Source organism: Bos taurus, chromosome 8 (genome assembly GCF_002263795.3).
Source record: "Bos taurus isolate L1 Dominette 01449 registration number 42190680 breed Hereford chromosome 8, ARS-UCD2.0, whole genome shotgun sequence".
NCBI classification, from domain to species: domain Eukaryota; kingdom Metazoa; phylum Chordata; class Mammalia; order Artiodactyla; family Bovidae; genus Bos; species Bos taurus.
Window position 1 is genome coordinate 70,547,618 of NC_037335.1, and position 27,609 is coordinate 70,575,226.

A 27,609-nucleotide genomic window follows, 5' to 3' on the forward strand; every position below is an offset into this window, starting at 1 on the left:
TCACTGGCTGGTTCCTTGCCCTGCACTCACTGCCCTCCAACATTCCCACTTGGTTCTGCCTCCCCCGAACCTGCCCTGCTTTTATTTTTGTTGTTCTTAACAGCCGGTCCCCTTCCTTTCCATCTGTCTCTTAACATCTATTTTCAGGTTATGGCTCAGGTCCTTCCTCCTGCAGCCCTATTTAGATATTCTCAAACAGCTGAAAAATAGGGGTAGCTTCTAATAGTTGCTGGCAACATTAATAACGGGATTCATGCTTCTCTGGAAAAAAAGCCAATGGTTTTAAACTTAGATCTAATTGTAAAATGGTGCAATATAAGGTCAGCAATTATTTTACTACTTATAAGACAAAAATGCATAACATTTGATCATTTCTTTTCCTTTTATGTATATACATAGTTAATGTGTTTCCGTCGCTCAGTCCTGACTCTTTGCGACTCCATGGACTGTAGCCCACCATGCTCCTCTGTCCATGGGATTATCCAGGCAAGAATACCAGAGTGGGTTGCCTTTCCCTTCTCCAGGGGATCTTCCTAACCCAGGGATTGAACCCAGGTCTCCTGCATTGCAGGCAGATTCTTTACCGTCTGACCCACCAGAGATATAGTTAATGGGTCCTTTAAAATGACAATCTTATATAAACAGTAGTCTTTCAATGGCCTTTATTGTTGATGAATAGCTTAGTATTACACCGTGGTGAATGTTTCTACTCATTATATATTTGGGTTTCCAGCTGAAGGACACCGGGACCCCTCCCTCCACCACGCCTGTCAAATACAGCAAACGCATGGAGTGTGTAGTCAGACTCAGACAATTTATTTTACTGAATTGAGATTCAAGTTCAACTAAGCATTCTAACAGGTAACAAGATTCAAACATCAGAGGAAAATCTCTTTACAAATCACAAGCAAGCAAGCTCACACAGAACCTATGGGCCATCAGATGAACTTCCATTTTATTCTCAGCACCCATCCCTCTGGAGTGTCGCAGGGTGAGGCTGCCAAACACAGAAAATGATACAACAGCACAACTGCCCGAGGGCAATTATTCTTTGAATGGAAAACACCATTTAAATCAAAAACATTTAGAGATGCTCCCTTAGTTTGTATAATTCCTAACCTCGAAATAAAATCTCAGTAACAGAACACAGAATTCTCCTTGGTTGGTCACCTCATTCACTACGGAAGAGGACAATCAATAAAAACGTAAAAAAACATAACCCTGAAAGAGAAATAAATAACTAAATAATTTACTTGTAGGTAGTTCTGCTGCACTCATTGCACGTAACCACACAATATTCTAAAGCTGATTTTTTTTTAAAAAAAGCTTGGAAAACGCAGTTGCCTGTTTGAGTTTCTTGCTAAGTGGTGCATGCTTCTTAGATGGAGAAGTATCCTATGTTAAATCTGAGTTTCAGATTTAAACACCAGGTACTCTAGAGCTTTCCCACCTGCGTGCACAGGTATGATGACAGGAGAGCAAGGGGTCTCCCCAGCTTCCAGCTGGGGAGCTGCAAAAAGCCAGTGGTTTAGGGCGAGAATGTGCAAAAACCACTGGGACCAATCAGTCTGTTTGTACTTTTACTGTGATGTCATTGCAGGGACTGTAAAATATTCAAGAACATTCTCTGGAGGTTTAAAAAGGAGCAGCACAGGTAGGATGATGAACAGAAGCGTTTACTTGAGCAATCTTTCCACCCAACAGAAAGCTAACACAGAACACTGCTCTTTTCGAGGCTTTCAGCAAGTTCCCTCCCACCCATCTGATTTCTCCTGCTTTCTGTCACTAAAAGTGTTCACACTTTACTGCCTTCTTAGCCAGCCCTTAATTGACATTATTTCTTTGCTTCCAGAATTAGGCCCCTCCTGTGCCTGCTGATGTCACAACAGGGCAGAGTGAGCGCCCACCCCCCAACAGCATGTTTTAAATTTGGGTTGGGGGAGGGGGGAATATGTTATCTGGTTTATTAGAAAACCAATCTTGAAAAGTACCTAGAGAAAAAGATGAGTGAGATTCTGGCACATCCACAACTATTTTCAGATTGCAGTTGGTCATGTCTCTGGCCCTTCTTTCTGTGCTCACGCTGGTCGCAGGGACCTCTCTAAATAGAGAGAAGGCACTGGATATCCGTTCTTGAATGGACCCTCTGTGGAGGCTCAGCAGCGTCCTCTCTAAAGGGACACTGAGTAAGTGTCTGAGGCTCTATAGGTCACATGTAGTCTCTGGTGTCTATCGGTTACTTTTCCTTTAATGACCTCAAAAAAACTGAAAACACATTCTCAGCTCAAGAGTCTCCCAGATTTTCCCTGTGGGTGATGGCTTGCCAAGCCTCTGCTGGGATTTCTTTGATGGGGTACACAGCTCCGAACTATGCAAAGTACAAGACCACTGTGCCTTGGGACCCTAATCTGGGGACTCCTTTTGGAGACTGAGATAGGTCCTGGCAGACGGATGTCAAGCATGGATCTTCCATGCTGGTCTCTGCTGCACTCCCCAAACATACAGAGCTGGACCACATTAGCACCCTTTATCTAAAAAGTGGCTGTTTACCGTAGGAGGTCTTAATTTACGCCCACTTAAACCAACCTGTGCTAGCTTATCCTTGTCGTGATCTGAAAGGCAAAATCACATATTCCAGGTACTGGGAAATTTTCATCCTGCAGGTTAGGGCCTTACTACTCCACATGGCTGGTGGTAGAAAAGCTAACGTGTAAACTTACTTTTTGTTCATCACTAATGCCACCTACAGTCCGCAGGGCAACCCCTCTAAGAAGCCAAGGAGAAGCATGCCAGCTCTCTACCCCTGGGGTACTCACGACACAGCTCACGGTGTGGCTGTGCCTTGAAAAAGAACAGTGTTTACCAGGAACCAAGGAATTAAACAGGTGGAGATCAGCATTTCAGAGGCTGGATTTTTTCGAGAAATACCTGTCTCCATCCTCTCTTAAGTCTCTCTACACATGAGATGCTATGACACCATCTAGCTCCTCCAACCTTCTTGATATCTGAGAGGCAAACTTTCTACCAACAATTTTTCCATTGTTAGAATGTTCACTTCGAAGAGCAGGATCAGAGGATTTGCATTTCTTTCATAAATCTGTAATCTCTTTTTTTTTTTTTTTTAAATCTGTAATCTCTTAAGTTATCAACATATAGTATGTCAGGTTTTTAAGTAATTACTAGACAAGATGAATATCCAATTTTTTTTCTAAATTAAATAAGGGCTTAAGAACCTGAATTCTTTCTCTCATCAGTGTTTCTTTTAAAAAGCAGCTGATGACTCTCAAAATATAAATCTGTTACCAACTAGATGGATTTACCTGTTGTGGAATTAAGAAATAGTCTAGGGGCGTGCATGCATGTGTACACACACACACACACACACACACCCCATCATCTAAAAAACTATGTATGAGAATGTCCAAAGTTTCTGAACTAAATAAATAGGTAAAAAACCACCCATCTCACAGACTTTTTAGATTTTTGTTTGATGTCAAACTTGTTTTCCTCAAAATGTGAGTTGATTCTTCTTTCTCTTAGTCCTGTGGCTTTACAGTGGCCCTGCCAGGACTACCTCAACCACAACAATCAAGCCAAGTCTCTGAAATACGAGGGCAGGAGGGATACCAACTTGTAGGTGGAAGAAACCAGAGCACAATTAAATAACCACAAATGAATGAGAAATACAGACATGCCAGTTGGCAGACACCAGCTCCAGTTCTAACAACATTAAAACCAGTGAAACTATGAATTTTCCAACTCAGTCAAAAACATAGTGTTCTAAGGGTGCTGAAAGATGGGATGAAGGAAGTAATTGCCTGTGGTTGGTATCGAGGACTGATTTTTTTCTAAATGAAATGAAATGCAACAGTAGACTCTGAAGCATGTGCTTTTAAAAGTGACAGCACTGTACTCTCTCACTCTCTCCCATTGGTGTTGGGCGCGCGCACACGCACACACACACATACACATACATACACACACACACACACACACACACACACACACAGCACTCTGGTCATTTTCACATTTTTTCAGGTCTCTTCCTATCAATTTTAAAAACTGCTACCTCTTGGTGCCTATACCTACCTACTGTGGATATAAATGGTTCTGGTTTTTTAAACCTGCCAAGAAAATAAACAGTAAGAGCCCTGAACAATAAATAAAACTAAGCATCTCCCTCTTTAGGTGAGAGCTTTCAAGACAGAAACAGGGATGATCAGTCCAGTGAGAACGTGTTCTGGTTCTGTGAAAGCGTCACCCCTCAGTTCCAACTCCCCTGACAGAGGACAGCCTGCTGTTTTCCTCCAGTATCAAAGTGCATCTGTTTAAAATCGAATATGCCTTAGAGAACAACCCAAAATCTTTGTAATTTTTGTCAGACAGTCTATGCAGCAAAAATGAAGTGATGCTCCCTTTTCCTGACTCCTCCATTCAAAGCTGTACACAGAACAGCTGGACGCAATACTTCTAGGAGAGTGGAGTTTACTAACAGTGGGGTTTGGTTTTGTTTCAAGGAACAAAAAGGAAAAGGAAAAGCAAAACTACGTGAGAATGAAGAGGAGAAACCCTGAGGCAAAAATGGCTTTTCCTGTAGAGTCTTCTGGGGGCTCGGAGTCCGGTTCATAAGGTACCAGCTATCTTCTGGGACGGAAGGCCTTCCTCCAGCCAGACTGCGGCAGCTGAGCCGCTGCGCGGGGCCCGCCGGTGGATGCGCCGCAGCCGCAGCAGGTAGAGGAGGATAGCGAGCAGGACCACCAGGAAGCAGCCGGAGAACAGGTAGTGGTTGTACACAAAGGAGAAGCCCCGCCAGTGCGCATGGCTGGCCCGGAAGGTCTCCTGCTGGATGTCTCTGCCCCGGGGAACAAGAATAAACAGGACGGCTAACTAGGCAGGCAGCAGATGCAAGGTGACGGTGCCCAGGGACCGGGCAGGGGGGACCTGGTTTAGGACCAGACAGAAACTGTCACCTCTGTCTCCCAGACCCGGTTCCCTCACCTCTAAAATAAAGGATAATGCGGCCCAGCAGAGGGTGGTTCTGAGTATGAAAATGGTAACACATGAAAGTGTATTTTACCAACACTCTGGTTTGGGTAACAAAAATCAGAGAAAGTTAGAACTGTGTTTCACTAATACACAGAAGCCATGTGGAATCAAAGCACATGTTTGTGATCAGTAACACCTACTTCTCAGTTTCTGCTGTTAACCCAGCTAAATATGCTGCTGGGCAAGGCTTAATTAAATGAAGGGAAAAACAAAACCAAAAGCAGCTAATACATTTATTTGTGAACCAGGGTTCTGATGTGGGGGTCAACTGACAGCCAGGTCTGAATGTGAAAGGGGAAGAAGACATGTCTTTATTTTATGACTCTGGCTGCAATGCAGTATTTCCACTGAATGTGAATGCAGACAAAGACCACTACAGTGTCAGCAGGACATGTGAGTTCCTAGTACAACTCACAGATCTTTTCCATCACACTGGGGTGTTCTGCAGATGCCTCAAAATACTATCAACAGGTATCACTACACTGAAATTCCAGAAAATATGAATTCTGCTGCCAGGTCTTGCTATCTAAGGTTTTAATAAGGAAGAACATACACTACAAATCACAAGTTTGTCTTCTGTAATGTTTGATAAATATATTGCAATATAACAGTTTCCTCTATAGACTTTTGCATTTATATTATGCACTAAAAGCAAGATTTCAGGAAGTGGTCCAAGGCCATAAGGGTTAAGGACCCTAGAATGGACCCCTCTGTGTCGGGGCTAGGGAACAGAGAGCTGATGACAATGGGAGGGGAGGATGCACCAGTGTGGAAGACCAAGTCAGAAGCCCTCCCTCCCCACCCCTCCAACCCCGCCATGCTCCCAATCTGCCCTCAGCCAGCATTAACAACGCCCCAAAGCCCACACCCACGCTACCACGATCCCTTAGACGCAGAGAAGCACCTTCGGCTGGATTTCTGTTACCAGATGCCCAGCCTTACCTCAAGGGTAAGAAGCGGGTCCTGTAGAGGATTGCTCCGAGAGTCCACTGCACCTCCTTGTCATAAACCTGCAAGGCTGTCTTTAAATTTCTGTAGTTGACAGGAAACGAGAAGCCCCTGTGGAACACCTCAAACATCCAGGCAGATTTGAAGCACTGATACCTACAAATGGCACAGACATGAAGGGGACTGAGTCACTGGTCCAAACACACCCCTGTGGTTGATCTTGCCCTCTGTGATGGACTTCACGAGGCTGGTCCTGAGGGCCAAATCAGCATCTCCAGCTGATTCGCTTGGTTTATACTCCTTGTCCCACATCTTTCACCTGTCAAATTGATTCGCCCATGAAACCTGATCTCTATGTAATTTAATACGTGGTGCCCATGAGAGATTTTTCCCCTTCGGCTTTCCATCATTTAACTCCTTTCTGAATAAATACTGAGCAAGAGTCACCTTCTTTGAACTTCAGTTTCTTTTTTATATAATGAGAACATGGGAGGGTCCTTTTTGGCTCTGATAGTCTATGATTTTAAATATTTATCAGAGGCTTGCTTTTTGCAAAGTGCTGGGCTAAGCAAGTAATACAATATCATCATAAATAATAACATAGCCAATGTGGTTAAGCAAAGGATTTTTAAAAAGCAACAAATGTCATAAAACAAAACAGAATATGATAAATGTGCCAGAGTCATAATGAGGGCTCTGGAGACTCGGAGAGAGGGACAGAGCCTGGCTGAGTGGACAGAGGAAAAAAGCTCTGACCTCTGACCTCTGACCTCTGGGCAGCGCATCAATGGCAAAAGATGCACAGGAGAATCCCAGGTGGAAGGAAGACCAAAACGGAGTCCAAGACTGCAAGACATGTTTGGGCAAGTCTTTGCCATCCATCTGAAAGGACCCTGGGCAGATGTGGAAGAGCAGGGACCGATGAGGACGCAAAGGTAGACTGGGGCCAAGACTGGACACACAGTTTCTTCAACGTACCCTGGGCTCTCTGTCCATGACTTACTTGAGCCTGTGGAGGTCGGCGTGAGAGGCATACAGTCCTCGGTCAAAGCGTTCCCGCAGGATCGACCACTTCGTGGCACAATAATCCTGAAAGAAATTTCACCCCAAGTATATCCCTAGTAAAAGTTTATTAAACTTTTTTCATTTAAAAAAAGTATTGACCAAATTCATATTCATAATGAACATATCCTTCCAATTAGGAAACACAAGCTTAATGTATGTCCATATCCCACAAGGACATGACACACACACTCCGTGAATGCTTCACTGATGAGAGAGACAATGCTTGTTTTTCATCTTAAATTTTGGTCAAGATCATTGTTACAGAGAGTTTCACTGCCCACAAGCAACCTCTTCCAAACTGCTGAGTTTCTCCCCCCGTGACTGCATGTGACTGGCACAGATTTTGGAAAAGTGAAGTTGTACCTCAGATGATTCAGACTTAACACCTAGGTCCATGGCTACATGGTATTCTGGGAACTCAGTGTGTGTGTTCAGTTGCTCAGTCATGTCCGACTCTTTGCGAACCCAGGGACTACAGGCTCCTCTGTCCATGCATTCTCTAGGCAAGACTAGTGGAGTGGGTAATCATTTCCTACTCCAGAGGATCTCCCTGCCCCAGGGGTCAAACCTGGGTCTCCTGAGTCTCTTGCATGAGCAGGCGGATTCTTTACCATGTGAGACACTAGGAAAGCCCCTGGGCACACCAGGATGATTACAAGAGATGGGAAAGAGATGCCACCTTTTCCTGATGTCACTTGTACAGAGGTATATATTAAGAGCTAAGACTTACTGAACACTGCGTCAGCACCTTTTCTGAATGTAATGCTTAAAACAGCTCCTTGACATGGCTGCTATTCTAAACTCTGTTTAAAGGGTAAAGAAACTGAGGCTCAGAGAAGCAGTGAAACTCAAGACAGGGGACACAGAAAATATGGTGCTCAGCCTGGGGTGAGAGGGTTAGGACGCCTGTCAGGCAGAGGAAACACCACGGCTGAAGACAAGATGGAAGGGAGCGCTGACAGGAGGGAAACAAATCTCTGATACGATTAGAGCATAAAGTGCTGGGTGGGGAGACGCACGCGGGGGCGGGGGCAGCAGACACACTAAGGTATTTGAAATTCATCCTAGAAGCAAGAGGAAACGCTGAAGACTCTGAAAAGGAGACCAGGTGGCAGACTTGGGTTTCAGACAGAACACTGGGGAGCAGTGCGGAGAATGAATAATGGGAGGGAGACCAGAGCAGGAGCACCAGAGGGAGGCTCCTGCAATGGTGCAAGTGACAGAGTCCAGGACTGGGACAGTGAGGGTGGGACAGAAAGCAGGGAGAGCAGAGGCTGAAAAGTTATTTCTGACGTATAATAATATGCTTAATGATTGCTGTAACAGGGTGTACGGGAAGGGATGGATGAGTGACAGGGGGAGGGGAGGGGGACTAGATGGCTTGTGATGCCATGATCAAGGCAACACAGCAGAACAGAATGGGGAGACAGGAGGGGTTGTTTGGAGTTGTGAGAGCTAGCAGGCACTGGGCAGGAGTCACATGTGGAGCCTCTTTCTGGGAGGCAGCAGCAAACCATGAATTCAGATGAGACCAGCCAAGAACCTACAGGTCAGAGGACCAAGGGAGGCGACTGCCCAGGCTTGGAGCCTAGGGGGCTTTCAGGAAGGCAGGGAGAACAAGAGAAGAGGGGTGCTGGCAGCAAAGGGCAGGAAGCTGTGAGGAGCTGTGGGACCAGAATTACACTATTACGTGTGGGAGCCATGATGGCAGTGCAGTCCATGGAGTGGGGCAGAAATTGGCTCACAGGGGGTGTTTTGGCTTCTGCTGTGACTGTCCCCCTCACCTAACCAAGGCCCAGCCAGGGCTGCTAAGGCGCTGCACACAGCCTTCTGCCACCTCCCATGTCCTGCTCCAGTCTGGGGCTGTCACTGCCTACACCAGCTCCCTGGACAGTTACCTTGGCGGCTCTAGTAAATGCTGTGGCGTCGTAGTCTCCGCCCATCCGTAACACATCTTCCGTGCAGTAGTAGAACTCGGAGAAGCCGTAGAACTCGCTGTTCTGGAAGTGAATTGGAGGCTGGTAGACCCCATTGAGGGAGGTTTGCGTCTCGTTTGTTTTGTTCATGAAAGGCTGGATGGTCTCCCGGCACAGGTCAAAGTCCCCCGTCCCCCGCAGGTACAGCGTCTGTCCGTTTTGCTGGATTTCATCTTTGATGTCCAGGGGTAGGCAGGGGTCCAGGTACGGAGTGTCAGGAGTTAGTCCGGTCTGTTTCCCCAGGAGTCTACAGGACCAAGAGAAACTTCATCATGAGACTGACAGAAAACTGTGAAGAAGAAGGTGGCTGCAAGTCAGTGTTTCCCAAACTCTGTCCCGTGGAACACAAAAGGGTTTCAGGAAAAATCAAGCTAGAAAAACACAGACTTGAGCCCCTCCAGGAGATTCATAGCACACACCTGAGTACAGCAGACACCTAAATGGGGGCCAGTGAAACTAGCACCTGGTCAGATCACTGATGCTTTCCGTGCCCTGTGACACAGCCTGATGTCCTCCGCCGCTGAGGGTACAGTTAGTAAGCTCTTCCGTGTCTCTTGTTCACTGCAGTCCAACGCCCACTCACTGTGTTATTCCCAGCCCCATTTTGGCCGCAAATGCCTGTGATTTTAATTATATATAGATGAAATGTGACTGTAAAAAGAAGGTACTGGTCTTATGAAAGCTGGGTCAGATGCCTTAGAAAAATACGATAAAGGCAAAATGCTAGAAAACTGGTGTCAAATTAGGTATTAGCAAGATTTTTTTTTTTAAGTTTGGAAAAATTAGTAAAAATCTAGACAGAAAGTAGTATCAAACTGCTTCACAGATGTCTTTAAGGCTTTGGTATTCTTGAAAGAAAGCCAAAATGGTATCAAATGAGTGGGTGCAGTGCCTGCCAGAGAAATGACAGATGCAGCCTAAGAAAAGCTTTTAGTCCAGAGCAAAAGATTGGCAACTGAATACACAAGTTAGAACAAAATGCTTGAGGTTGATTCTATTTTTACAACTCTCTGCTCTAACTGAATTTTTTAAGTTAACCAACTATTGATCCCAACTGCAGCAGATAACAATTTTACTGTACTGTGGGCTCTGAGAAGTCCTGTAGAAATCTTCACATTGTTCACTGAAATGCTCTACACTTGCTACCTCCCAATGAAATGTCCAGATCTGTCATCCTACTGTGTGTCTTCACCGCTAAAGAAAAGCTCAAGTTATGTTAGTGTTTGACACCAGGAAATCCCATGGGCCTAAAAGGTATTGAACTATTAGGAGGGCACCTGAATTTGACATTCAGTCACTGAAATTAAGTCAAGTTTCTACCTGACACTCAACTGACATAAGATCAGGGCAACTCAAAATGGATGTGCATGTAATAAATTAAAGTCTTTGCCATTAATTTAAAATATTTGAATAATTTAAAAAGTCTATCATCATTACTAATGGCAAAGATAAATATGCATTTGAAGGCTCAATTCAGGACATATGTAAAAAGTGATGACTAATATTTATAATGATTATATAAATCTAGGATGAGCTAAATGTATGTTTCATGCTACAGGTTTTTCTTGCTCTATGTCTAAATTAAGAAGTACCACTCCACGGCCCACTATACAACCTTCTTGACATTAAAACCAATTAGTAAAAATTAGGGCTGCAGAAGAAGGTATTTCTCCAAAGTTCTAAATTAAATGTCCTTATAAAATATTTCTATTTTAAGAATATCATTAAAAATAATTTTAGCAAAGTATGCTATAATATGCCATTTTTAAAAAGAAACTGGGACTACTTACTATCTCTTACCTAACATTATTCAACCAACATGTAGAGCAGAAAAAGAAAAAGTTTTTACTGCTTTTCCTATTCACACATGTAAGTTTCTGGAAAATGAGGCGCTAAATGGCTCTGATTTGGACTTTCTTAAAGTTTAGGCCGCCACAGGTTTATTAAGATTAAATTGTAGTCAATATTTTATAATAACTATAAATGGAGTATAAACTTCAAAAACTGTGAATCACTATGGTGTACATCTGAAACTTATATAATATTGTACATCAACTACACCTCAACAACAACAAGGTCAAATTGGTCAAAGAAATACACTATCATTTAGCTCTATAAATCAGGATTTTTCCCCTCAAAATTGTTATATCAAAACAAAACAAAGCATAGTAATTAATAACTCTTTACATAACCCCAGATTTCAGAGTTTTTCTAATTCATCCAAACAGCTTTTCTGTTCTAATGGACTAATTTTAAATAAATATTTGGTACATACTTAAACACATAAAATAAATTAAATTGATAAGGTGTTTTTGATATTTTCTATACCAGAAATATTCATAAACTCATTTTAAAAAGTGTTACTGCTAAAGATGCTTAAAATGACAAACTTTGACTTCTGGATCATTTCTTTCTTATGAATAACTTTCTTCCTACAGTCGTATTTACCACATAACCGCCCAGGCTGGTTTCCACGACATTAGGCCATCTCATAACTCAACGCCACCAATGCATCCTGTGGGCCACCAGGAAATCCGAGTGGCCCAGGTACTGAGTTTCCCCAGGACTTGACAATCTGGAATAGCACCACCCAGGGCTTAAAAGTATTTAATATCCTGAGAGCAAGACCTCTAATCCAGCAGTGAAGCCCTGGGTCTGAGAGTGAGAGCCTCCTTCAGAGCCTGGTAGGCTGGGGCTGAAGGCAGGACCCTGCACCCTTGAATTTCTTCCCCAGCTCAGCAGGCTGGGCAGGCGGTAAACAGCTAGCAGTGCTGACGTTCTTCTGCTGACTGAGGGCTCCTGCTTCGCCTGGGTATGTCTTCTATGAGGACAGACCTAGATTTCCAAGTCGTGGCTGAGCAGTGGAAGGTGCTTTACCTGTTCTTCTGAACTGTGCTGGCAAATATTCTGTCTTCATACCTCTGTCGAGCGGCATTGCCACCAAACCCAAGGAACGTGGCCACATAGACACGGTACACATGCTCCGTTTGGTGAATGTCACACCCCAAGTTAAATTCAGCCAACAGGTTCTTAGCTACTTCTTCCTGCAGACGTAAGGGCCACAAACTTAAGTATTTTAAGCAAAAATAATTACTTCCTTCTAAAAAGAGGGATCCTGAAAGAGTCTCATCTAAAAGGAGCAAACATTTTGCTCCTGCATTTCCCAAGGATCCTTCTAAGCATCTTTCCTACTTCAACATGACAACCCTGACAAAAAATTTCAGGTGGGCTGCACATCTGTGATACCAAAATGACTTTTTAAAAAGAATGTTAACAATGTGATCTAGTAAATCTACTCAGGAAATCCCACACTATGAAAATAGTCTTCAACATTGAAGTCTCTATACACAACCACGTCCTTTGCAATTCTGTGACAGAAAATACTGGATGCCATTGAAATACACAATTCCAGGGAGGGGTTAGTTATTATGGTAGCAGTTTATGGAGGAACATGCTTATGCACTGTTCAATAAAGGACAAAGCTCTGGACAAACAGTAAGATTATAACAACCATATTTTTAAAAACTATGAGGAGGTAGAAAAAGAATGAAAATAAATACACCAAAACACTATCTTTTTTTTTTTTTTGGATGATGCATCCATGGGAAATTTTTATTCCTGATTTTTCAGTATTTTTTCCCAAATTTGCTTTTCTGAGTTTCTTGCTTTGAGGGGAAAACGTGACTTTTTACCAAGAGTGTAATAGTTTCTAGAGGCATGCCTGGATGGGAAGTAGGAAACACAAATTGCAATACTTGAATTTACAGAGCATTCTTCTAAGGCGCTTAATAAACATGTCAAAAACACATCAATGTTTACTGAGTTGACATGGTGTCTGGCAGGGCGTTAAATATACTATATGTGCCACCTCAATCAGTTTTGTAATAATTCTCTGTCAGAGACACTTGCGTTTACATTTACAGCTGAAGAGACCTGCTCAAAAAAGTGAAGTGACTTGCATAAGGTCCCACAATTAGAGAGGACAGGGTGACAATGTACCCAAGCTTGTCCAGCTCCACTCTTTTCTAACCACTCTCTCTGCTCGTATTAATCTACAACTGAACGGAAGAGCGAAAGACACAGAGCAATTTGGGAACCCATCTGGACCGCCTCTGCTCTACACAAGGCCGCCCAGCCTCCTGGGAAACTAGAGGTAGAGGCAGGGGAGCAGATGAACGACAGAGTGGATCACAAGGTGAGAAACCCGGACCAGTGGATACAAACCTCAGTCTTTACCAGAAAAGTGGAGAGCTGTCTGACCACACATCCTTGCCCCCCCACATAAAAGTAATTTTTCCCAATTACAACTTAAGAAATCTGACACTATTATATTAAGTTTTACGATACCTGCTGAGAAAAAAAGTGACTGGAAACAGAAATAAAAACTCAAGTGTGTGGCTGACATACACACCAAAGGAAAATCTACGTAAGTTCAGAAAACAAACCAGCTGACTTCAATGAACAAACACAAACGGCTTAGTGGAGGTTTGCCTTGGTTTCCTCCCGTCTCCTGTCGCCTGGGTTGAGAAGGCGGGACCCTCAGCAAGCACAGTAAAGATGTGTTCAGACTCAGAAAACAAAACAAAAATGGATGGAGACATGTTAAATGAAAACCAAACCAAAAGGAAGGAAATTTGTACAGATAATAACCTGCTGTGAGGAGGCAAAGCTTACAGTTTTGGGTACTTCGTATGCTATCTGGGTTGACACGCCTCCCATGTCTAGAATACCAGCTGTTCTTTTACGAAGAATGGCTTCGCTGCTTTCACTACCAGGGATGTTAACTTCCACTACTGCCTCATCATCTGGAAAGAACAAGAAACATCCATTGGAACGGAACAAATGCAGGGAAGCACAATTTTGCAAACAGTCATCCTGCTTTCATGGTGGGCTCCAGGGTATCTAGGAGACCCAACCCGCTCCTCCCCACTAAGATCAAGTTCACTCAGTGACAGCAGTGCCTCCCACGCTGCTCCCCCACACCCAGCTGTGTCACAAGACTCAGCTCCTTTTCTACGCTTTGCATGAAATAGAAAAAGACAGAGGTTCAGTTAGACACATTCACTGGGAACACAGTACTTACCATCTTCGATATGCTCAAATCGTCCAAGGACAAAATTAATGCCAATCCAAGCATAGACACCTAAAGACATTGTTAAGAAGAGTAAAGTTTAAAAACAGTTTATGTAATTCTGATCAGTGCGATCTGTGCAGACATTTATTTTATCCCGACAAGCTGTGAAAACATTATCTGAAGAAATACACTTTTACTGGTGTTTTTTATCTTTTTCCAGTGGTTTTCCAAGAACTCTCAACTTTTAATTTTGTAGTTTCATACCATTTGCATGTGTTGAAAATATAATTCCCTAGGACCTAGTGTTCCTTTGAAATTTGGAGATTGTTTTGAAATACTGGAGTTTTCACTTTGAGGCTAAATCTATCGAGTGCAAGGTTTTAAAAACAAGTGAACTCTGATTCTTCCACTTCTTTATCCCACGCTCTCACTCAGTTCCCAAGTCTGATTCTCTTTTTATAACATTTTCTACATCCGATCCTCACCTGTTTTCATTATTGCCTTTATTTAATCTGGTATAGCAGTCTAACTGACCTTCTTGTTCCTACTTTCCCATTCCAACCCACGCTATTCTCTACTGGACTGATCCATAAAACAAAGCCCAAACTCCAGAGTCCAACAATTCAAGACCTGTCCAACTTTTCAAAACTGAATAAATTTGACGTGTAACACTGTGTAAATTTAAGTGATACAGTGTGTTACTTTGATACATTTATACCTGATTGCCCTTGTAGCAATATTATCATCACATCATTACAGTACAGTATTATTGTCTCTATTCACTACACCATGCATTAACTCTCTATGGCTTATTCATCTAGTGTTACAAGTTTCTACCCTTAAACATCATTAATCTTATCTCCTACCCCCATCCCCTGGTAACCAACATTTTACTCTGGTTTCTGACTTTTTCAGATTCTACAAATAAATGGTATCACATAGTATTTGTCTTTCTCTGACTTACCTCGCTTAGTATAATGTGCAAAGTCAACCATGTCAAAAATAAAAGGATATCCTTCCTCCTTTCTCTTGGTTACATAAGATTTCACCTTTTCTATGTACCACATCTTTAATTCGTTGATGAACACCTGAGTTGTTGCTGTATCTTGGCTATTGTGAATAACACTTCAATAAACATGGGAGTACATGTATCTTGTCAGAATTCTATTTTCATTTCCTTTGGGCATATACCCAGAAATATAAATGCTGTCATATGGTACCCCTAATTTCATTGAAAGTGAAGTCGCTCAGTCATGTGCAACTCTTTGCGACCCCATGGACTGTAGCCCACCAGGCTCCTCCATCCATGGACTCTTCTAGGCAAGAGTACTGGAGTGGGTTGCCATTTCCTTCTCCAGGGGATCTACCCGACTCAGATAGTAAAGCATCTGCCCGCAATGCGGGAGACCTGGGTTTGATCCCTGGGTCAGGAAGATCTACCCGACTCAGACGGTAAAGCGTCTGCCCGCAATGTGGGAGACCTGGATTCAATCCCTGGGTTTGGAAGATCCTCTGGAGAAAGAAATGGCAACCCACTCCAGTATTCTTGCCTAGAAAACTCCATGGATGGAGGGACCTGGTGGGCTATAGTCCATGGGGTCGCAAAGAGTCGGACACGACTGAGCAACTTCACTTTCACTTTACTTTCAATGAAATTAGGGGTACCATATGACACAGCATTTATATTTCTGAGAACTTACTTTATTGAGGAACTTCCATATTATTTTCCATAGTGGTGGACCAATTTATATTTCCATCACTAGTGTATAAGGATTCCCTTTTCATCCACTTCTCATCAGAACCTGCTATCTCTTGTTTTCTTGAGGGTAGCCATTCTAGCAGGTATGAGGTGATAGGTTACTGTGGTTTTATGTTTTCCTGATGATTAGTGATACTGAGCATCTTTTCATGTGCCTGCTAGCCATTCTGACACCCTCTTTTGAAAACGTCTATTTAGTTCTTCTGCCCATTTTTAAATCAGATTTTGTTGTTATTAAAGTCATATGAGTTCTTTACATATATTTTGGATATTAACCACTTATATGAAAGATGATTTGCAAAAAGTTCCTCCTATTCTGTAGGCTATCTTTTCATTTTGTTAATTATTTCTTTTTCTGTGCAGAAGCTTTTGAGTTTGATATAGCCCATTCGTTGATTTTTGCTTTTGGTGTCTTATCCAAAAAAATCATTGCCATGATGAACTTCTTTCTTTCTTACAGGAGCTGTACAGCTTCAAGCCTTATGTTTAGGTATTTGATCCATGACATAGGGGTCCAATTTCATTGCTCTGCATGTGTTTCTCCAGGTTTTTGAGCATCATCAATTGAAGAGACAATTTTTTATCCATTAAGTTTTCTTGGCTCTCTTTTCAAGTATTACCTGACAGGATTTAATAACAGGCCCTCTATCCTGTTCCACTGGTTGCTGTGTTTATTTCTGCACCAGTACCACACTATTTTGATTACTATGGCTTTGGAGTAGAGTTTGAAACTCAGACACCTGATTGGCTTTGTTCTTTTTTCTCAGGATTACTTTGGCTATCTGGGGTCCTTTGCAGTGCCACCCACAATTTAGGATTGTTCTATCTCTGTAGATAATGTCTCTGGTATTTTCATGGGAATTGCATTCAATCTGTAGATGACTTACCAACTCTACAGAACATCTTTCCATATGGTTATGGCTTTGATTGTTTTCAGTAAAGTCTAGGCAGTTTTCATTGTACAGATCTTTCACTTCCTTGGTTAAATTTATTCCTAAGTATTTCACATTTTTCATGCTTCTGTGGGTGGGACTGTTTTCTTTTTTAGATGCTTCATCATTAGCATAAACAATGCTAATGCTCATTTTGCATCCTCTTTATTGAAATAGTTGACAAATACAACCACTAATATTTTTGACTGAGTCTTTGGAATTCTTTGTATATGAATACATCATCAGCAAACAGCATTAAATTTACTTCTTCCTTTATGGATGCTTTTCTTAGCCTTACCTAACTGCTCTAGCTGGGACTTTCAATATTATATTGAATAGGAGTAAGAAGAGTTGGGCATCCTTGTCTTATTCTTGATCTTTGAGGAAATGCTTTCATTTTATATAAAAAAATGTTATACAATGTTATTATAACATTATAATGTTATAATAACATTATAACAGCTATAATGTTAGCTGTGAGTCTGTCCTATATGGCCTTTATTATGCTGAGGTCTGTTCCTTCTATACCCAATTTATTAAGGGCCTTTTTTTTTTTTAATCATGAAAGGATATACTTTGTCAAATGCTTTTTCTGCATCTATTGAGATGAAATGATTTTCATCTTTCATTTTACTGATGTACTACATTTATTGATCTGCATATTTTCAATCATACTTGTATCCCAGGGATAAATCCTACTTGGTCATAGTGTATAATCCTTCTAAGGGGTTCTTTTTAAAAAAAAATAATTTTATTTATTTATTTATTTTTGGCTGTGCTGGATCTTCACTGCTGCACAGACTTTTCTTTAGTTGCAGTGAGTCAGGACTACTCTCTAGTTGAGGTTCGTGGGTTTCTCATTGTCGTGGCTTCTCCTGTTGGAGACCACAGGCTCTAGGGTGTGTGGGCTCTGGTAGGTGCAGCTTCCAGGCTCTAGTGCACAGGCTCAATAGTTGTGGTACACAGACATGTGGGATCTCATGACACGTGGGATCTTCCTGGAGAAGGGATGGAACCCGTGTCTCCTGCATTGGCAGGTTGATTCTTTACCACTGAGCCACCAGGAAAGCCCTACGGTGTTCCTGAATATATCTGGAAAAGCCTTTCCTTCTCCTTCATATCTGAAGGATAATTTTACTGGATAGAGTATTTTTGTCTGGCAAACTTTTCTTTCAATACTTTGAATATGTCATTCCACTCCTTGGCCTCTGTAGAGTTTTCCCAGAAAAATCTGGTGACAGCCTAAAGTAGGTTTCTTTGTAGATTACTGTCTTGTTTCCCTGGCTGCCTTTAAAACTTTTTTCATCACTCTTTTGACAGTTTTAATGTGTCTTGAAGGTCTTTTGTGTTGAATAACAAAGTGTTTCCATTAGCTCTGTGGACTGTATATCCAGCTTCTTCCTCAGGTTTTGGAAATTCTTAGCTATTATTTCTCTGAATGCTCTCTGCTCCCTTCTCTCCCTTTCTCTTCTTCTAGGATATCCATGAGTCTTATGGTGGCTTTCCTAATGAAGTCTGATAGTTAAGGGGTTCTTCACTTTTAAAAAAATCTTAGTTCTCTCTCCTCTTCCACCTGAAACATTTCTATATTCTTACCCATGAGTTCATTTACTCTCTGTTCCATCTGATGTGCTTGACTTCCAATGCTTTCTAATGCATTCATCTCATTGACTGAGTTCTTCAGCTCCACAATTTGTTTGGTTCTTTTTCAGAATTTCAACCTCTTTGGTAAATTATTTTGTTAATTTTATTCCTGAGATCATTGTATGGTCTTTCTGAGTTTTCTTGTAGCTCACTGAATTTCTTCCTAACAGCTATTTTGAATTCTTTATCAGTCAGATTGCAATACTCCACGTCTCTAAATTTAGTTGCTTGAAAACTGTTTTTTTTTTTTCTTCTTGTGATATCACATTACTTGATTTTCACAGTTTGATGAAAAGTGTCTGTCACAGCATTTGAATAGTGAATGACTTTCTTATTTAAGTTAAGCTTTGTTTACGTTCATTCTAACAATTCAACACATTGGTAATTCGAAGCCTTTCTTTGTTTTCTACAAGGTGGCGCTACAGCACAGCTTTTGGTTTCTCTTACCTTAGCGGCCTCATCACTAAGGCTGGGAGAATGAACATAAAAAAAGCCAGTGGAGAGGGAAAAAAAAATGGATGGTGACACAGCTGGGGAGATGTATGCTTCACACCTGGAGCTTTGGGCGTGTTAAAGAGAACAGGATCCTTGAGTGGGGGAGGACATCCCCAAAGGTCCGTGGGCTGTCTTCTTGCAAGAATCCCACAGCAGACAGCAAGAAACTTGTCTCTTCAGTTCTTTCTGCCTTCTTCTCCTTTCTCTGCTCACAGTAGCTGTGGTCTCTCCAGCTGTAGTACTCTCAGTCAGGTGAATTCACCATCCCAGCTCATCACCTTCACCCTCCACCACCTCTGCCAGAGAGGTCGTGCTGGCTCAGGGCCACTCCTGCTGCTGCTGCCTCTGCCTGGCTCTGCAGACTCCTCTGGGTTCCAATCCACCCACTTTCTTGGGCACAGATGAACTGATCTCTTGGGTGTCCTGGTGTGCTATGCATAGGCACTTTTTCCCAGTTATGGATGTCCGATTAGTTGCAAATCAAAGGGGAAAGAGAAAAGGAACCACGCATGCCATCATGATGCTGATATCACCAAGACCCATCTAACCTATGACATTACCATGACCTTTCAAAAGGGCCATCATTCCATCAGATTAAAGTATTTTTATCCCTCTGTCCAGGGTGCAGCTTTACTGACCTGCATTGACTTAAATCATTTTTTCTGCCTAGAATGAGCTTCCTATCCCTCTCGCAGAGCCCTAGCCTTACCAGGCTTTGGCATGCTGTGTTTATAATTATCCCTTGATGCCCAGTTCAAATGTCACTTTCTCCATGATGCTTCTAGCTAGGAAAAAAAAAAGTCCCCTTCCTTTCAATTCCCATGATAGTATTTCCTTACTTCTGTATGGCATATAAAACTGCCTATATAAGCAGCTGTTTACCTTGCTTGTCCATAAACAGTTCAATGGCAGTATGTGAATTTCACCTAATTTTTGGCAAAATGATAGATGATTTTGAAATAAATGCTTTTTGGTCTCCATCTCTAACAAGCTATTCCCCAAATAATTACACTGACTTGCCATTTCATTCTCAAGTAGAATTATTTCTTTGAAAACAGAAGATTTTCTCAGTGTATCAAAGTGAAGAATAATTTCCCTTGTCTAGCAAGTAAATCAGTAGAAGGTTCCAACAGCTCAATAATTATCATAACTTCAGAAAGCTGTATAACTTAGGCAAGGAACACAAACCTTTTCTAGCAAAATAAATCCAAAATATGTTTCCTAAATGTGAAGACAAACTTAATTATTTTTTAATGGCTTAACATTTAGATTATAAAGACTAGTCATGTTAAAAACTAATATTACCATCTAAAAATTATATTTGAAGGCTATGGTTTCCCAAATTTTAAGATGTTAAGAATAATTTAATAAAGTATATAAAGTGGAAGACTGGGAGGACTTATAGGAATAGCTTCCCAAATTTCAACCTGAAGACTAATATACTAACCTTCTTGTTTTCCTGAAATTACTTCTGCATGAGAGTCAGAAAACAGGAAGTCAAAGTGCACAGGGATGTCAGTCAGAAGGTCTTCCAGAATGGCTTTCTGCTGACTGTAACACAATCCCAAAATTTACATGTCAATATATTAAATCCTAAAATTTTTCTGTTTTAAAAAAAAAAAACAAAAACAAAAAACCCAAACCCTATAGCTCTGGTATATCCTGTGTGAAAAAAGTAAAATTTAAAACCAAAACAATTCACTGAAAAGACTGTTTAAGAAGGAATTTTCAGAAGTTGTATAAATTACATGATTCCTAGATGTAGAATTACAACTGCAAACAATCCTTAAACTAAGAAAGTAAAAAATCAGGTTTTTTTTTTAATGACAACTTTACAGTTTACTCTTCACAGTCATATAAAAATACATTAAAAGGTATTTTGTGAGTTCTGACTATAGGTCTGGTACTGTTCCAGATTTGAACAGAGAATTTTTAATGTCTTCCTTTTGATGATGATGATGATGGAAGAAGAAGACGAGGCGGCGGGAGAGGAGGGGTGAAAAGGGAGAAAACCCACCACAGCCAACACCACCACTGGCCTGGCAGGCCCTGCCCTCGTGGGGAGGATCACCTTTCGGGGAGGATTCTCATTCCAGCCGTGCAGAGAATGTAGAGAGGGGTCTCTTTGTGTTTTGCCCGTGGAACATGCTCTGCAGCAAAGTTCAAGAGTGGAGAAATGTAATCACTGACTTTCTCTGGAGAAGTCGCAAACTCTGAAATGCCTACAGAAAAAGGAGAAGTCCTTTAAATTAATATCCAACATATATTGGGTTGGCTGTAAATGACGGGGATACTCCAAGTTCGGCCCCATGCTCTCTTCTCAGTCATCAAACACAGATCTAACGGAGCAATTGCTGTGTGTCCGATACTTGGGATCAACTGCATGTCAGCTTGTCTCTGCCCTTAACAAACATATCCACACTGGCCTCATCTGTCTCAGATCTCCGAATCTTTTTTTAATTGTTCATACCATTCCTTTATTATGCTTTTAATGTTCATGAAAACAGTGATGACCACTTTCATTTTAATAGATCTCCAATCTTAATTGCAGCCATCCAGACCTCTTCCCTGACCTCTGATCATACTGACTTTATACTGATCATACTGAAAGTTACTGATCATACCCATAACTTTCCATGGGACACAGCCATGTCCTTGACCTCACAGCAACATATGCAAATTCAAACTCAACTTCCACTGCAATCCTGCTCTTGCTGCCTGCTACTCACCTTAGCAGCCCCAGCAGAGGGCCCTCATCCCCAACAGATGTTCTGGGTCTCACTGATCACCTATCCTTGGTTCTGCTCACATTATTTCACTTCTCACCATCTCTTCTGGATACCACCAGCCTCGGCCAGCCTGCTGCAGCACAGCCTAATCTCTAGTCCTGGCCATCCCCAACCACTCTCTATGCAGAAGGTGTCTTCTGCTTTGAGATCCTCTGGTGGCTCTATGCCCTCTGAATAAAGCTCAGCTCTAGAACAGCATAAAACTCGCTGCACACTCCCCCATCCCATCTCCTGCCACACTCCTTCCATTTGGCTCCAACTACACCACATGGCATTTCTGTAATGCTTTGTATTCTAGCCTGAGGGCCCCTGTACGTCCACCAGGAAGAACCTTCTCTTTGACTACCCACCTCCTTTCTCCCTCTTCACCTGGCTGACTCCAGCTCACCCACTGAGCTATATCCTCCCTGGAAGTCCTCCCTAACAGAACCCTCCCTGAAGGTGAGCTCTCATTATATTCCATGCTCACCCTCCCCTCTCAGTGTATATTCATTCCACCTCACTGAAACTCCCTATTTACTTGTCTGTCACATTTCAACTGGAAGTGTCTCGAGGGCAGAAACTATGTTTTGTTCAGTTAGTCTCAGCACCTGACACAGTCCCTGGTAAATAGGAGGTGCTCAGCAAATATTTGCTGAATGAGTACATAAGTGTTCCAGCTGTCATTTAGCCCATAATATTAAAGCTGAGGGGGATTTTAGAAATCCAAAATTTATTTCACAAATTAGGAAACCGTGGACTCAAATTAAGTGATCTGTCAAAGCAAAGAGCAGCAAACAAACTGAAAGCCAGATGTTTTTGGACTCCATATACAAGATCATTTCAATGGACACCAAGCCCAAAATTATTCAGTACAGTCCCTCAGTCGTGTGAGCAACTTTTAGCGACCTCATGGACTGTAGCACACCAGGCTTCCATGTCCATCACCAACTCCTGGAGCTTGCTCAAACTCAGGTCCATCAAGTTGGCGATGCCATCTAACCATCTCATCCTCTGTCATTCCCTTCTCCTCCTGCCTTCAATCTTTCCCAGCATCAGGGTCTTTTCCAATCAGTTAGTTCTTCCCATCAGGTGGCCAAAGTATTGGAGTTTCAGCTTCAACATCAGTTCTTCCAATGAACACCCAGGACTGATCTCCTTTAGGATGGACTGGTTGGATCTCCTTGAAGTCCAAGGGACTCTCAAGAGTCTTTTCCAACACCACAGTTCAAAAGCATCAATTCTTCAGCACTCAGCTTTCTTTATGGTCCAACTCTCACATCCATACATGACTACTGGAAAAAACCACAGCTTTGATTACACAGATCTTTGTTGGCAAAGTAATGTCTCTGCTTTTTAATATGCTGTCTAGGTTGGTCATAGCTTTTCTTCCAAGGAGCAAGTGTCTTTTAATTTCAGGGCTGCAGTCACCATCTGCAATGATTTTGGAGCCCCAAAAAATAAAGTCTGACACTGTTTCCATTGTTTCCCCATCTATTTCCCATGAAGTGATGGGACCAGAGGCCATTGTTTATTTTCTGAATGTTGAGCTTTGAGCCAACTTTTTCACTCTCCTCTTTCACTTTCATCAAGAGGCTCTTTAGTTCTTCTTCGCTTTCTGCCATAAGGGTGGTGTCATCTGCATATCTGAGGTTATTCATATTTCTCCTGGCAATCTTGATTCCAGCTTGTGCTTCATTCAGCCCAACGTTTCTCATGATGTACTCTGCATATAAGTTAAACAAGCAGGGTGACAATATACAGTCTTGACAGACTCCCTTCCTGATTTAGAACCAGTCTATTGTCCCATGTCCGGTTCTAACTGTTGCTTCTTGACCTGCATACAGATTTCTCAGGAGTCAGGTCAGGTGGTCTGGTATTCCCATCTCTTTCACAATTTTCCACAGTTTATTGTGATCCACACAGTCAAAGGCTTTGGATAGTCAATAAAGCAAATGTAGGTGTTTTTCTGGAACACTCTTGCTTTTTTGATGGTCCAGCAGATGTTGGCAATTCGATCTCTGGTTCCTCTGGCTTTTCTAAATCCACTTTGAACATGTGGATGGTTCACGTACTGTTGAAGCCTGGCTTGGAGAATTTTGAGCATTACTTTGCTAGCATGTGAGATGAGTGCAATTGTGCGGTAGTTTGAGCATTCTTTGGCATTGCCTTTCTTTGGGATTGGAATCTTTTCCAGTCTTGTGGCCACTGCTGAGTATTCCAAATTTTCTGGCATATTGAGTGCAGCACTTTCACAGCATCATCTTTTAGGATCTGAAATAGCTCAACTGGAATTCCATCACTTCCACTAGCTTTGTTCATAGTGATGCTTCTTAAGGCCCATTTGACTTTGCATTCCAGGATGTCTGGCTTTAGGTGAGCAATCACACAATTGTAGTTATCTGGGTCACGAAGACCTTTTTTGTATAGTTCTTCTGTGTATTCTTGCCACCTCTTCTTAATATCTTCTGCTTCTGTTAGGTCCATACCATTTCTGTCCTTTATTGTGCTCATCTTTGCATGAAATGTTCCCTTGGTATCTCTAATTTTCTTGACGAGATCTCTAGTCTTTCCCATTCTATTGTTTTCCTCTATTTCTTTACACTGATCTCTGAGGGAGGCTTTCTTATCTCACCTTGCTATTCTTTGGAACTCTGCATTCAAATGGGTGTATCTTTTCTCCTTTGCTTTTAGCTTCTCTTCTTTTCTCAGCTATTTGTAAAGCAGAGGAATAGGACTGGGAGACCACTTTCCCCGCACAAATTTATCAAAAGATCATTTGAATGCTGAGCAACTTCCACAAAACAACTTCTGAATACTGTCGGAGGACACCAGGCACCCAGAAATGCAGCCCATTCTCTTTGAAAGGAGGTAGGACAAAATATAAAAGACAAGACAAAAGAGAGACAAAAGAGTTAGGGATGGAGGCCTGTCCTGGGGAGGGAGTCATGAAGGAGAAGAAGTTTCCAAACAGTAGGAAACTCTCTCACAGGTAGGTCTGCGGGGAGTTCTGGAATCTCAGAAAGCAGCATAACCAGGAGGAAAATAACCCCAGAATACACGCCTAACCACAACTGCAGAAAGGAGAACTTTCCTGTGAAAGGCTCTAACCTAACAACCTAATAGGCAGCCTGGCCTGCTCACAGAACAAAGGAGAGAGAATACCAAAGGAGAGCTAGCAGACTGCCTACCAGCCCTTCCCAGCCCAGAGGCAGAGAGGCAGGCTTGGGACAGTCAGAGCTGGAAGGCAAGGGGCTGCTACAATCTCAGCCCCAGGGATGGCATCTTCCATCAAACTGTGAGCAGGCTCCTTGCTGCTAACCATGTCTTCCCAAGATCCTGGATGGTTGACATTCACCAGGAGGGTCGTAGCCTGAGATTAGCTCTCCAGAGGAGACATACAGCACACCTGAGCTGGTACTCTCATGGGACACTCGGGGAAACTGAGCAGCCGGGATTGGGGAGGTGATTAAGATGCATGGCCCACCTGGGACAGTGTGCTTGCTAAGAACCTGGTTGCCTGAGATGGGCACAAAACACACACCCAACCCACAGAGACTGAGCCAGAACTGTGTCTGAGTGTCTCCTTTGGAGGTATGGGTCAGCAGTGGCCAGCCGCAGGGGCTACGGGTATGGCAAACCTGGTACAGCATAAGCCCTCTTGGAGGAGGTCACCATTAACCCCACCAGAACCACCAGAACACACAGGACTGGGGAAACACAAATAAACTTGGAAGCCACAAATAAAACCTTGTATGCACAAGGACCCAGGAGAAAGGAGCAATGACCCCACAGAAAACTGACCCAGACATGCCCACGAGTATCCAGGAGTCTCCGGTGGAGGTGTGGGTCGGCGGTGGCCTGCTTCAGGGTGGGAGGCACTGCTTGCAGCAGTGAGTGAACGGAACCTTTTGAAGGAGGCTGCCATTATCTTCATTACCTCCACCATAGTTTGGCCTCAGGTCAAGCAACAGGGAGGGAACACAGTCCTTCCCATCAACAGAAAATTGGATTAAACATTTACTGAACACAGCCCCGCCCATCAGAACAAGACCCATTTTCCCTCTCAGTCAGTCTCTCCCATCAGGAAGCTTCCATAATCCTCTTATCCATTAGAGGGCAGACAGAATGAAAATCACAATCAGAGAAAACTAACCAAACTGATCACATGGACCACAGCCTTGTCTAGCTCAATGAAACTATGAGCCATGCCATGTAGGGCCACCCAAAATGGACAGGTCACGGTGGAGAGTTCTGACAAAACATGGTCCACTGGAGAAGGAAATGGTTAACCACTTCAGTATTCTTGCCTTGAGAACCCCATGAACAGTATGAAAAAGCAAAAAGGTATGACACTTAAAGATGAACTCCCCAGGTTGGTAGGTGCCCAATATGCTACTGAAGAAGAGTGGAGAAATAACTCCAGAAAGAAGAGATGGAGCCAAAGCAAAAACACCACCCAGTTGTGGATGTGACAGGTGATGGAAAGAGCAATATTGCATAGGAACCTGGAATGTTAGGCCCATGAATCAAGGCAAACTGGAAGTGGTCAAACAGGAGAAGGCACGAGTGAACATAGACATTTTAGGCATCAGTGAACTAAAATGGATTGGAATGGGTGAATTTAACTCAGATGACCATTATATCTACTACTGTGGGCAGGAATCCCTTAGAAGAAATGGAGTAGCTATCATAGTCAACAAAAGAGTCCAAAATGCAGTACTTGGATGCAATCTCAAAAACGACAGAATGATCTCTGTTTGTTCCCAAGGCAAACCATTCAATATCACGGTAATCCAAGTCTATGCCCTGACCAGTAAAGCTGAATAAGCTAAACAGTTCTTTGAAGACCTCCAAGACTTTCTAGAACTAACACTCAAAAAAAGATGTCCTCTTCATTAGAGGGGACTGGAATGCGAAAGTAGGAAGTCAAGAGCTACCTGGAGTAAAGGCAAATTTGGCCTTGGAGTACAAAATGAAGCAGGGCAAAGGCTAACAGAGTTTTGCCAAGAGAACACACTGGTCGTAGCAAACACCTTCTTTCTTTTTTTTTTTTTTGCAAACACCTTCTTTCAACAACACAAGAGAAGACTCTACACATGGACATTACAAGATGGTCAATACCAAAATCAGATTGATTATATTCTTCGCAGCCAAAGATGAAGAAGCTCTATACAGTTAGCAAAAACAAGACTGGGAGCTGACTGTGGCTCAGATCATGAACTCCTTATTGCCAGATTCAGACTTACATTGAAGAAAGTAGGGAAAACCACTAGACCATTCAGGTATGACCTAAATCAAATCCCTTACCATTATACAGTGGAAGTGACAAATAGATTCAAGGGATTAGATCTGATAGACAAAGTGCCTGAAGAACTATGGACGGAGGTTCATGACACTGTACAGGAGGTAGTGATCAAGACCATCCCCAAGAAAAAGAACCTGGTTACCAAGCAGATATTTATTGTTTACATACCGGGTTTTATTTTCATGACCACAGGCTTTCGGTTTTTATCCCTCATTTGCCGGATATCCAGCAGATCGTGAGGATTGCCATTGTGCCGTGGCCAGCAATAGACAAATATCCGAGACCCGCTGCTCCCACAGTCCACCACGATGCCATAGTTCACATTGGGGTTATTGGTGTCTGTAGCTTCAATGTCAGTAACTCGTGCCAAGTACCTTGTTTAGAGAAACAGACATACTTTTACTGAGACAGAGACTATCCATAATGCAATACACAAACACCAAGTCAGTGATCTCTAAGCTATGTGGCACTGCCACCAGAACATTTTTACAACTGTCAAATAATCAAAAAAATCAAAAGAAAACAAAAAGTGACCACGGTAAAAGTAACCTAAACCAGATACACACTCATCATTGTTTTAAATAAGTTCAAACA

At 42.4% G+C, this 27,609-nt stretch overlaps 1 protein-coding gene across 4 annotated transcripts in view; it reads right to left on the minus strand.

Moving 5' to 3' along the window:
- Positions 1-648: 648 nt before the first annotated feature.
- The window catches only part of ENTPD4 (ectonucleoside triphosphate diphosphohydrolase 4), a 37,960-nt gene continuing 10,999 nt past the window's right edge, over positions 649-27,609 (minus strand). For 2 of the 4 annotated variants that reach the window (NM_001434802.1, NM_001434801.1), the window contains exons 4-13: positions 27,184-27,389; positions 21,011-21,161; positions 20,387-20,490; positions 14,119-14,178; positions 13,686-13,840; positions 11,913-12,079; positions 8,958-9,282; positions 6,998-7,083; positions 5,989-6,150; positions 649-4,852 (exon numbers count right to left, since the gene is read on the minus strand). In NM_001434802.1, coding sequence (NP_001421731.1) covers positions 4,624-4,852; positions 5,989-6,150; positions 6,998-7,083; positions 8,958-9,282; positions 11,913-12,079; positions 13,686-13,840; positions 14,119-14,178; positions 20,387-20,490; positions 21,011-21,161; positions 27,184-27,389 — 1,645 coding nt within the window. In that variant the 3' untranslated portion in view covers positions 649-4,623. 4 annotated transcript variants of the gene reach the window in all.